This window comes from Triticum dicoccoides, chromosome 7B (assembly GCF_002162155.2).
Source record: "Triticum dicoccoides isolate Atlit2015 ecotype Zavitan chromosome 7B, WEW_v2.0, whole genome shotgun sequence".
NCBI classification, from domain to species: Eukaryota; Viridiplantae; Streptophyta; class Magnoliopsida; order Poales; family Poaceae; genus Triticum; species Triticum dicoccoides.
In genome coordinates, this window is record NC_041393.1 from 480,901,179 (window position 1) to 480,913,245 (window position 12,067).

Below are 12,067 nucleotides of genomic sequence, written 5' to 3' on the forward strand. Positions count from 1 at the left end.
GAGATGAAGCCGCTTTCAGAAGGTTGTGGATGCGCGGGGTGGCGCCTGGGACTTGTCCTGGGTCTTGGCGGCCTCACCCTTGGTTAACTGTAGGCGAAGTAGCACTGTTCGAGGCGTGCTTTGTACGGTTGAACCTGTATAAGTACTCATACTGCTTTCCGCTATGGTTGTTAAGTGCCCCTGCTGGTTTCTGTTAAGGTTGTTAAGTACTCCTGCTGCTTTTACAGTCTGTCGTGTTTCTTCAGTCATGTCTTCCTCCAGGCACCAAAACCAAACCAGCGCCAGTGGGGCCGCCTGCTTCCGCCTCCCATGGCTGGCTGCGCCTCAGCGGACGCATCGTTGCCCCACCGTCTTCTAAATCGTTAACGCCGATGTCCGAGGCCTCGCCGTCGTCCTCCGCGTGCTTTGGTGTGCTCGCCGTGGCGCCGCCCTCTCGCATTGTCAACATGGTCAACAAATAACAGGAATCGGTAGAAGTACGTGGAGAGGATGACAGTAGGGGCCCACCATGTGAGCGTATGGAAAAGTAAAATGCTTCCTCCTAGTGTTTTCCTGACATCTGGGACCCACGACATTGTGAGCTATATAGTCAATAGACAAGAGAATAGCACAAGATCGGCTGACACCTGGGATGTAGCTGCTCGAGCAATATTTTTTTGTTATTGTTAAGATGGAGCAGGGTTTGAACTGGGCTGTGGCCCGTCTAGCCAAGGCTTATATTTTATGTTCACCATGTGACCAGCCCAGCTATTTTTTCTTTATGAAAATGAGCCTGGTTTATTTTTTCTGAAGAATACCCTATCCAGGCCTACTTATTTTTCTACGCCCTGATGGGCTGCAACTCTTTCAAGACGCCTGCAAATCTTGAAAGTAATATGAAATGGGTTGTAAATATAAAAACAGATGACAAATTGGCAATTACTTTATAATTTCTGAATTTTGTCACATTTTTAGATTCCTATTTCACCAGCCATTAACCTAATTTAAATATGTCTTCAAAGTACTTTAAATCTGGCTCGATATTTTGACATTACAAATAGTTTGGAACCCACAGATATATGCGAAATTGGCCCTGGCCAACCAAAAAAATGGACTGCAATAAATTGCATAAGAAGTTGCAATGAGCTATATATAAATTATTAAAAAAAGAGGGAATTGTATGACTTGTGGGCCTATTAAATTGACGCGTATGCAAGATTTTTTTTAGTTATTATATACTCAACAAATGATTCTAGCAGACGTAACCGTTGGATGTCAATCGAACGGCCGTCGTGTTTCTTCAATCTCTGATCTTCTTGCTCTAGACGCCAAATCTAGCGCCGGCGGGACCGCCTGCTCCCGCCTCCCATGGCCGGCTGTGCTGCCGAACAGGCCTCACCCCCCTACTACTCCCACCACTGGCCAGGCATCCCTCTACTCACCCACACCCCCTGTTATTCTGCGGCGACGGCAGCCTCACATAGCAACCGAACAAATGAACCCTCGTACTCCTCTCCGCGCGGGCTTCCACTACCGCGTCTTCCCCGGCTCCGTGTCGTCCCCTTCCTAGGCCTCGCCATCGTCCACCTCCCTGGTGCTCTCGGCGCGGCGTGGTCAATGTAGTCAATGACCGACTTCCATCGGAAGAGTACTGTACGTGGAGGGCTGACAACTGGGTCCATGGCAGCCGCAAGGAAGTGCCTCCTTATAACGCGCAAAATAATTATTCCTTCACCTGACAGCAGGGACCCACTGGAAGAGCCACCGTATTTCACGAAAAAAAATGTTTCCCCCTGAGTGTTGGGACCCACCGGACGGGCCACCGTATTTCGCGAAAAAAACGTTCCCCCCGCTGTCAGCTCGGACCCACCGGAAGTGCCTCCTTATTACGCACAAACAAATGAATAGTCCCCCTGCTAGCTGGGACCCACCTTAGTGGGAGGCAGGCTTGTGGGCCTACTAAGTTGACGTGGATGGAGGGCTTTGTCAACTTAGTCAATATGAACAATTCTAGCTCCAATGACGGACAATGTCCATCCAACGGCCGTAGTGCCTCTTCAACCTCGGGTCTTCTTGCTCCGGCCGCCCAAACCAGCGCCGGTCGTGCCGCGTGCTCCTGCCTCCCATGGCCGGCTATGATGCCGCGGAGGCCTCATCGCCCCCTACTAGTCCCACCGCTGGCCAGGCCATTCTTCTACTCACCCACACCTCCTGTTATTCTGCGGCGACGGCAACCTCACACCGCAGACAAACCAGTGAACCCTCATACTCCTCTACGCGTGGGCATCCACTGCCGCGTCTTCCCCGGCTCCGCGTCGTCCCCTTCCTAGGCCTCGCCGTCGTCCACCGCCCTGGTGCTCTCGGCGCGGCGTGGTCAACATGGTCAAGAAACGACTTCCATCGGACGTGGACTGTACGTGGAGAGGCTGACAGCTGGGTCCACAGTCGCAGCAAGGAAGTGCCTCCTTATCACACGGAAAATAATGATTCCTCCACCTGACAACAGGGACCCACCGAACGGGCCACCGTATTTCGTGAAAAAAAAACGTTTCCCCCCTGACTGCTGGGACCTACCAGCTACATCTTCGCACGCAAGGAAGTGCATCCATATTACGGGCAAAAAAATGATTCGCCCCCTGACTGCTGGGACCCACCAGCTACATCTTCGCACGCAAGGAAGTGCCTGATAGTCGGGACCCACCTGGTCGAAGCGTACGTAGCATTGTCATTCTGGTCGCGAACATGTACGTACATACTGGTCGATGTAGAGGCCCGCACGTGTCGTAGTAGAGACGTGCACGTAGCATATACACGTACGTACAGCGGCCAGGGTGCAAGAAAGTAAGTACGGCCATGTACGTACATACGGGCGGGGTCTCGAACACCTACTCGTGCATACGTACGGCCAGAGGTCGTGTACATGGCTGGGTCGAAATGAAGAAACTGCGTCATCGTCGTGTTCATGGGGAGCCAACCGGCTGGGTCGAAACGGAATGTGTTGTCGTGTTCATCGGGAGGGCTTGAACAACCGATGGAAACGAGGCCTGGCGTACTGCACAATGGAGGAAACGACCTTGTGTTCGACCGGCCACGTTCAAAACAGGATCCTCTTCATCGGGAGGGGTCTGGCCTACCGCAAAACGGAGGAAACGGACTTGTGTTGAACCTCCTGCGGTCGAAACAGGGTCCTGTTGATCGGAAGGGGTGTGGCGTACCGCAAAACGGAGGAAACAGACTTGTGTTGGAGCGCTACGGTCAAAACGGGGGTCCTGTTCATCGGGAGGGGTGTGACGTACCGCAAAACGGGACTCCACGGGATACTGTTCATCTCCACCGTCGACCACCTCCAGCCTCCACGGGCTACTGTTCATCCACCGTCGACCTCCTCTAGCCTCCACCCGCGACTGTTCATCCACGGGGCTCCTGTTCATCCAGCCTCCATCGCGCACTACTCCACCGGCTACTGTTCAACCAGCCCTCTCCACGGGCTCCTGTTCAACCACCCCTCCACGGGCTACTGTTCATCCACCCCTCCACCGTCTACTGTTCATCCAGCCCTCCACGGGGTCGTCCTGTTCATCCAGCCCTCCACGGGGTCCTGTTCATCCAGCCCCAACCGGCTCGATCGATCGGGGTCCTGTTCATCCAAAGGCAACACCATGGGGTCCAATTCATCCACCCCCACCGGGAACTGTTCATCCAAAAACCCCAACAACGCTCACTGCTCATCCAGAGGCAGCATCGATCGGCTTTAGTTAGCAGCAATAGCGAAGGAATCGCTCGATCGGGTTTAGTTAACAGCCATCGATCGATTGCTCGGGTTCAGTAACGCGTAGCCTACAGTGCAATCACTCGGTTCAGTAGGCGAACGCCTCGCTCAGGTTCAGTTAGAGCCCAACACCTCGCACCCATGCGCGTGCGTGTACGAGAGAAATGCGCAAACCTCCGTGCATCGCTCGGCCCTGACCATCCACCGTAACCGGGAACACCCCGATATTTTCCTCGCCCTCGCTTCTACCACGGTTTTTTCCGTCATGGACGGCCTAAAGAATGTCATGCAGCTGCGTCTCCGGCCCGCCCAGGATGAAAAGCCCATTTTCTGTCATGATTTTTTGTCATAGAAGTAGGAGCCCACCACATCTATGATGATACCGGGTTTTGTCACAATTATCGTCATAGAAGTGTCATAAGTATGACAGAAAAAATCGTTCGGCCCAAAATGTCACGCATATGTCTTTTTTTTGTAGTGGTCGTGCGCACACGGGGTTAGGAAGGCATGGGCACGGGGTCCCGTGCACATGGTACAAGGGCCGTGGGCACTGGGTGTCCTAGGACTTTGCAGGGGGGCACGGGGTCGGGGGCCCGTGGGCATGGGGATGGTGGAAACTTCGTGATTTCGGGGCTCAGATTTGAGGTGGGAAAGAAAAATTGGTTGTGGATTTCATGGTGGAGAGTTGGGGAAAGCCAAGATCTACTTGCCAAACCATAAAATCATGGATCAAACACAACAAAATCTCATAATAACCAACAAATTGCAAAAAATTTGGGGGCTATTTTTGAAGGGGATTTTTTGAAATTGCGCAAGAACAAGCAAAATTAGTCTAGAAAACGATGGGCAAGACTTCAAATTCGTGATCAACATGGCTCATGATACCATGATGTTGTAGGGTAGAGACCCTAAGTGGAGATCTTTCACGAATTGGAGGGGGAACCACGAAGAACATGAAGAACAAGAGGGGGAATCACAAAAGGAACACTCAAGAACAAGCCCAATTACACATCCACTAGACTAGCAACACATGGATCCAAAAGATACATGAACAACAAAGAGAAAATAGCACAAGGTAAAGTTCATCCCAAATCCTAAAGGGAGATGAGGCCTTGATGATCCTATGATGGGGATCCTTCCCTAGATGGGGTCTTGATATCCACTAGGGTTCTTCTCCTAGGAGGTTTTGATCTTCATGGGAGAGGGTAGATAGGAGCAAATCTCTCAAGATTATATCATGTACTTTGCTAACCCTAACAAATGACCTAGGCACGAAATATATAGGTAGCTGGAGGAGGGGGACGAAGTGGAGGCCCGAACAGGTGGCTTTCGGCTAGCTTCCTGATGGGCCCGTGCGCACATGGGTCTTATGGGCACGGTACAAGCCCGTGCGAATGGGGTGCTACATCGGCGAGGGCCCGTGCACATGGGGTCTGGAGGCCGTGTGCAAGGGGGTGTGCGTCTTCACTTCTAGTAGCTTTCTAGGAGGCCCGTGGGCATGGGGTCGGGGGAGGCCGTGCGCACGGGGTTGCCTGGGACTTCCTGCTTTGATCTTGGTGAACTCCTCCTTCTTCCTTGTGGCCTTGGGGTCCTTCTCCTCGGCCTCCGAGACGCTCCCTAGCTGCTTGGTGGCGGTCGTCCTTGTACCTAATGATGCACAATGTTCCATGGTGAGGTAGCAACCAAGTCCAATGGATATTCATGTCAATCTCGAAGAGGAGTGGGTTCACCTTAAGTCCGATAGGTGCACTTGGGACTTGAGGTGCTATGAAGGTGTACATGGAGATGACCGTAGGATGCTCCGCATCAGTTGGGAATGAAAGACAACCAAGTGAACGTGTATATGTGATCATACGTTAAAAACCATTACTCATGGGCCCTCCAACAAGCATCATTTACTTAGAGCTTTCTAGCCCAAACTTATTTGTACTAAGCATGAATTTTGCTTGTGCATCCATAAACTAAGCCAAGTTAGTCCCACAAGTGTCCACTATACTACTTATGTGACCGAGTAATAAGGTCACTCCAAGTAAATTGTCATCATCGTAGGCAACACATTGACAACTAAAAATTTCCCTTGTTTGAGTTTTTATTGTGTGGGAATGATAATTTTCCACGAACTTGTGATGGGGACCCGAAAAAACAATAAAAAAGGTCCAGCACCGTGTAATGGGGCAATGTGGAATTATTATTTCAACAAACTAAACTCTTGAATTTTCAACAAAAAGCGCATGACAATCCCTTCTTCTCTCTTCTGAGGGCCTTTCTTTTACTTTTATGTTGTGTCAATCATTGCTTGAAACCAATTATTATAGCGTAAACATTATTGGCTATATAATTAGCTTAAGTAGCTCAACCTTCGCCAAATGCGTGAAAGTTTATTACAGCGGAGCTATCAATAAAATGAACAAGATGATACCCATCACGTTATTGCGGGAATGTTTTGTACTATATTTTAGTGATATTTACTTGTATGGAATATGAATATTTGCATTAATAACATGAGAACTAAAACTGAATATATATATTTTATTGTGTTTGATTATTGTACAGTTGTGGAACTTTTACAATATGATTAACATAATAGAATGGAAATTCTCATGCATGTTTGAATTTTGAGGTCAACCTTTTTTCATGAATGGTTGCATGTTGAGGTGGGTCTTTTAGGCATGCATGTTGCTTGTTGAGATGATATGCTTGCATATCGAGATAAATATGTTTTTGCGGTGAATCCACCAAAAACTAAATAACAGTGTGAGGGAGCCCCTTGACGAAGACCTCGACCATGGCAGGAAAATGGGCGAGGTCGACTATTGAGAAACACCTTGGAGGAGGAAAGAGGTGAAAAGAAAACATAGCCGATCTTCAAAAAACTTACAATACCCTAGCACAATTGGGACCTCCAACAAGAAAGGACTGCTTTCTAGAAAGAAATAGTAGTATCAGCCATCCGAGTCAGATGGCTTGGCGGAAAAAATCCGTCTTCTTTTTCGTTGAAGCTCTTGAAGAAGATTCAAACATGCGAGAAAAACATCGTGAATATACACATCGACACTTGATAAAGATTCAAACATGCAAGAAATTATCGTGAATATGTACATGGACACAAGGTGCTCTGGCTTTGGCCGGCCGAGAAAATTGTGGTTGAGAACTGACGCTGCCCTTAAAGCAAACGGCTTGGAAAGAAATTGGCGGGGTTCTTTTTTCAGTTTTGCTAGAACTCATTTAGATGAGATATAATTTGGTCTCATTCATTTTTTATAGCCATTGAATGTGATGTTATAAGATGCGTGTGTGCTGACGTGGGTTGAATCTATTCTTGTTTTCAAAGTGAATGAGACCAAATTATGTCTCATCTAGATGACTTCTAGGTACTTCCTTCTTTTTTTGGATGAAGGAAATAAAACCTAATGCAGAAAAACGAAAAAGACCAAGAGAAGACACGAGGAAGAGGACAGGGTGGAGTGGGCGACACACTGGCAGCACAGTGGACTTCAGTTAGAATCTGCACAGCATCGTCAGCAGCACAGCACAGCATGCACAAAGCGTATTCCTCCCTTCGTACAACTACTACCAGAGATTCTGCCATGAATTGTCAACACGACACAACCAGGCACGACGCAAACGGAAAAGGAGAGGAGCACAAGGCCGGAATACCGCGTACGTCCACGGCGAACAAATTTCCCATCCCCATACAGCTTTTCCGCTGCTCTGGAAGTCTGGATTGATCATCCCTTTTTCTTTTTCTTGCTCTAATAATAACTAAAGAATAGCCGGAATAAAACACACAGCTGTGATGTAGGAGTACGTACGTACACACAAACGCGGCCAGAATCCGTGGAAGGAGAAGAGAACAAATGGAAGCGACCGGGCAGGGGGCCGCGGGCCCCGCCTTCTCCTGTCCTGTGCCATCAAATCCTAAAGGTCCTGCTCTGCTCCGATGATCTACTCTACTACTCCAGTATAGTTAGCGAGGGCCATCCATGGCGAAGCTGCTTTCCGTTAGCGGTTCCGTGTCATTAGGCTTATGTACACACAGCACGGCCGGGTCATTTCTGTCAATTCCTAGTCCTAGAGGCCTAGAGAGAGTTCGTTGGCTGGTTAGCTAGCGTGGATCGACGCGGACGGCGGACGGCGACGACAGGGGGCGGAAGATCACGGGCGCGCCGTACTGCGGGTGCAGCAGCATCAGCACCGTCGGCGCGTGCACGTACTTGGGCGACGGCCTCAGCTCGAAGCGCTGGAGCAGGACGGCCACGGTGAGCTTGGCCTCGAGCAGCGCGAGGTTCTGGCCGACGCACATCCGGGACCCGAGCCCGAACGGGATGAACGCCAGCGGGTGCGTCGCCGCCCGCGCCGCGCCGCTGGCGAACCGGCCGGGGTTGAACTGCGCCGCGTCGGGCCCCCAGAACCTGGCGTCGTGGTGGATCGCCATGATCGGGATCAGCAGCTCCGTGTCGCGCGGGATCGCCAGGTCGCCGAGGGTGACATCCACCTTGGCCCTGCGGATGGTGGCCACGGCCGGTGGGTACAGCCTCAGCGTCTCGTTCAGGATCATCCCCAGCTGGAACGGGACACGGGACAAGAAACAAGGTGAGTCTTTTTTCGTCGCTGCGGAGTTACCGGAATGCCCCTCCGGACGTTTTGTTTGAAAGATCATCCTTCGGGTACTTTCGGTTTCGGAACAGTGATGTGTGGGTGGCGTACCGTTTTCAGCTTGTGCAGGTGCTCCTTGGTGGGGAGCTCGCCCGGGCCGCACACGGCGAGGACCTCCTGCCGGGCGCGGTCCTGCCACTCCGGGTGCATGGCGAGGAGCACGGTGGCCCAGGTCAGCAGGTTGGTGGTCGTCTGCTTGCCGGCGAAGAAAAACGTCTTGCACTCCTCCACCATCTCCTCCACCGGCATGGCCTGCGACTTCTTGTCGCGGGCATTGATCATCAGCCCCAGCAGGTCCCTGAAGCCGCCGCTGTTGCCCTTCTCCTTGATCTCCGCCTCGTGGTCCTCGGCGGCGTCGCTGCGCCGGCCGATGAGCTGGACTAGGCCCCGCCTGATCTCCCTGTCCAGGCCCCACGACATCCGGTTCTTCTTGGTCGGCAAGAACCTGCAAATCGATTGAATTGACGACGGCGCACACATGAGTACAGAAGCATGGAGATGTTAATGGAGAATCTCTGAGCGGTGACTGATTTCGGTTGGGATTAATGTCGTATTTGATTTGACGTACCGGTAGCCCGGGACGAGCACCTTGCGGAAGGCCTCGGAGGCGAAGGCCATGAGGCGGCCCTGCATGCGGAACACCACGCGGCCGGAGGCGTAGCTGCGGCCGAACGTGGCGCGCGTGATGGCCTCCTCGGCCACCGCCTGGAACCACTCCGCCACGTCCACCTCCACCTCGCCGCCGCTTGCGCACGCCATCGCCCGCCACCTCTCCGCCAGCGCCGCCACCGACCTCCCGACGTGCGGCACCAGCCTCTGCAAAAAACATCGCCGGCGCGGCACCGTGTCAGTCGCTGCACACTGACCAAGCTAAGCGGGCCAAAGAGAAAGGGCGGTATGCGTTTCATTCGTACGTTGAGGTTGTCGGGGTAGAAGGCGGGGGCGAGAACGCGGCGGTGGAGGGCCCACTTGTCGCCGTGTAGGCTGACGAGCCCGTCTCCCTCAAGCTGCCGGACGATGGGGTGCGCCTCGTAGCGGTCGAACGCCTCCGCGCGCGTCAGGAAGATCTCGCGGACGAGCTCGGGATCCGCCACCGTAAGCCGCGGCGTCGGCCCGAACCATATCAAGAACGTCGGCCCTGCGCCGCCACGACAAGACCCAACCACCATTAAAACTCCACCCATTGATTGCGGAGAACGTGAGCCGCTGACAACAAGAGAAGGGAAGAAACACGCGGCGCATGCATACATACCGTAGATCTTCCTCCAGTAGTGGTAGAAGGCGAGCACCCGGGGCAGCGCGTTGTGGGAGGTGGCCGGCGACATGGGCTTGGCGGTGGCCTCCGCCATGAGCGCCACCATCTCCCGGACGCAGCCGACGAGGAAGCGGTACGGCGGGCCGCGCACGCCCTGCCGCGCGAAGTGCGCCTCCAGCCGCCGCGGCCGCCACCACAGCGCGTCCGTCACCCGCGCCGCCACGTGCAGGAGCAGGCACGCCGCCGTGACGGCGACGGCCAGCCCCCTCCACGTCGACCACCAGTTCTCCGGCACCCCCATACCTTCCTCCTTGCGCTTCTTGATTGAAACTGAAAGGGCGCCCGGGAGAAGAGGGGTCCGATCCCTCGACGAGCGTTTCGGTCAGCGCGGTGGCCGGTGGGTTGCTCGAGCGTTTGTTGGGTTGGTTTGGAAATGAGAAAGGGGCAGGAGGACTGGAGGAGGGAGGGAGGGCGGGAGGAGGCGGCCGTTATATAGGGGAGCGGCCGGCGGCGTCGGTCGGGCCCAGCCCGCGCTCTGTTCTGCTCTGTTTCTGTTCATGCTTTGGGTTTGTCCCAGTCAACGAGTTAGGTTTAAGCCCAAGCCTCCTGGGTTGACCATGCTGGCTGGCTTGCTGAACTGATGTGGCATTTCCTGTTTTCTGTTGCAAATTGTAAAGGAGAGCAAAACCCGGAAATGGAACGTGAAAGGCACGGGTTGAAATTTCGCATTATTTCTAAATTCATTTCAGGATTTCCGGTGATGCGTTTTCAGTAGAAGGAGAAGTTCCCATCGATGAAGAGGCGTCTGCGATGACTTCGTAAATCTTAAGATGATATGCCGACTCAGTCTCTCGAAAATGCTCATAGGAGTAGGGTGTGCGTATGTGCGTACATACGGATGAGTGTATGCGCGTATGTATGTATGAGCGCTTACGTTTGTATTGTGTTCAAAAAAAAATTAGGAGGCTATCGCCTGAAAAAGAATTTGGCGACAAAAGGTTTTCTTTTCTCTCCTACTTAAAATAAGTAACGTTCACCTCCTTTGTCCAACGTTCTTCCTTTTCCTCCCGACTTTTACTCACTTACAAGATAAAAAGTATGTTTTCTTTGCCAAGATAATAAGTTCTTACCAAATAAGTGGTTACCAAATAAAATCCTAAATGCATTTATGTAGATAAATCACGGGTATCATTTGATAAATAATTATTTAGACAAGCACACTTGTATGAAAGGTAATCATCGAAAGTGTTATTGTGAGCTCGAGCTCATATGACCCCGAGTGAACAGTAAATTCTGGAGAGAAAAATAGATTTTTTTTCCAGACAATCTGATTTTTCTTAGAAATAAACATTGAAGTTTTTTCTATATGCATGAACATTTTCGCGATGGAATAATATTTGTGGAGGGGTGGACCAAGAAAACAAAAATGATGCTTCAAAATGCACCCAATAACACTCTTTGTGAAGCATCGATTTTTTCACATTTCCACAAGTTTGATTCCATCATGAATTTTAGCATGCATGTAGAAAAAACATCATTGTTTCTTGCAAAAAAATTATTATTATTTTGGATTTTACTGTTCATGATGGGCTTTTTTGGATTGTACTACTCACAAACTCCACGTCTGGTAATCATGGGCTAATATACAACAGAATATTTACACCTGTTGCAACGCATGATTAATTATTTAGTTTCTGTTGAAAAAACAAATGTGAGATTGAATAAACGAAATAATGCCAAAAATTGAAACTTTGGATATTTTTCCCAAATAACTGAGCTTGACATGTGACTCATATTTCTCATTAAGTAACTAATCAGAGCAATTTTTCTTTTACTAATTAATCCTATAATTGTGTTTTTTTTGTGTTAAAATTGTGTAGAGTTTTTTCTTACCCTAAATGTTTTAGTATATTGGTTGACTGAGCACAATCGATTGAGAAAAACACAGCACCAATCTAGTGAAAAGTGCAACATGTATTATTTTGGTCCACAATGTAACGTTCTTCCAAGCACATGTTGCATTTTTTTAGTCAACCAGAGTTTCATTTAGCTAAATCAATTGGGCTTGAGTAAGTAATCTAGGAAAAACCATTGAAATGTGAAGAAACATTTTTTTAGTGATTGATCTAGGTCAACACTACTACAAACCTTGGAAAATGTAAAGGTGAGGAAAAACCAAAAATAGCATGTGAACAGTATAGTTTGAAATTAGGAAATCACCGCCTCAAAATGAATTTAGAGACCCTCAATGTGAAAAGTCTCTCTCTAATAGAAAGAACAAATACATGTTTTAAATCATGTCGTATATCAATCCTTGTGTTTCAAAATATACTATGGCATATCCCGATTCATGAAGATCAACTATATGCCACTCTAACCACAAATTAGTAGCGCAATTGTTACTAGAA

The 12,067-nt window shown here is 50.3% G+C and overlaps 1 protein-coding gene across 1 annotated transcript; it reads right to left on the reverse strand.

The window, feature by feature from the left end:
- Positions 1-7,527: 7,527 nt before the first annotated feature.
- LOC119335841 (cytochrome P450 734A4-like) lies at positions 7,528-10,084 on the reverse strand. The gene is made up of 5 exons (XM_037607905.1): positions 9,657-10,084; positions 9,319-9,542; positions 8,973-9,220; positions 8,456-8,849; positions 7,528-8,312 (listed from the first exon to the last, which is right to left on the reverse strand). Exons 1-5 carry the CDS (start codon positions 9,958-9,960, stop codon positions 7,854-7,856), a joined length of 1,629 nt encoding a protein of 542 aa, XP_037463802.1. The 5' UTR covers positions 9,961-10,084; the 3' UTR covers positions 7,528-7,853.
- Between the last annotated feature and the right edge of the window lie 1,983 nt (positions 10,085-12,067).

Coding starts and splice junctions, on each gene's coding strand:
- LOC119335841 (XM_037607905.1), bottom strand. CDS start 9,960: ATGGGGGTGCCGGAGAACTGGTGGTCGACGTGGAGGGGGCTGGCCGTC. Junction 9,221..9,318: donor TCTACCCCGACAACCTCAAC/GTACGAATGAAA, acceptor TGTTTTTTGCAG/AGGCTGGTGCCGCACGTCGG. Junction 8,313..8,455: donor ACCTGCACAAGCTGAAAACG/GTACGCCACCCA, acceptor GTCCCGTTCCAG/CTGGGGATGATCCTGAACGA.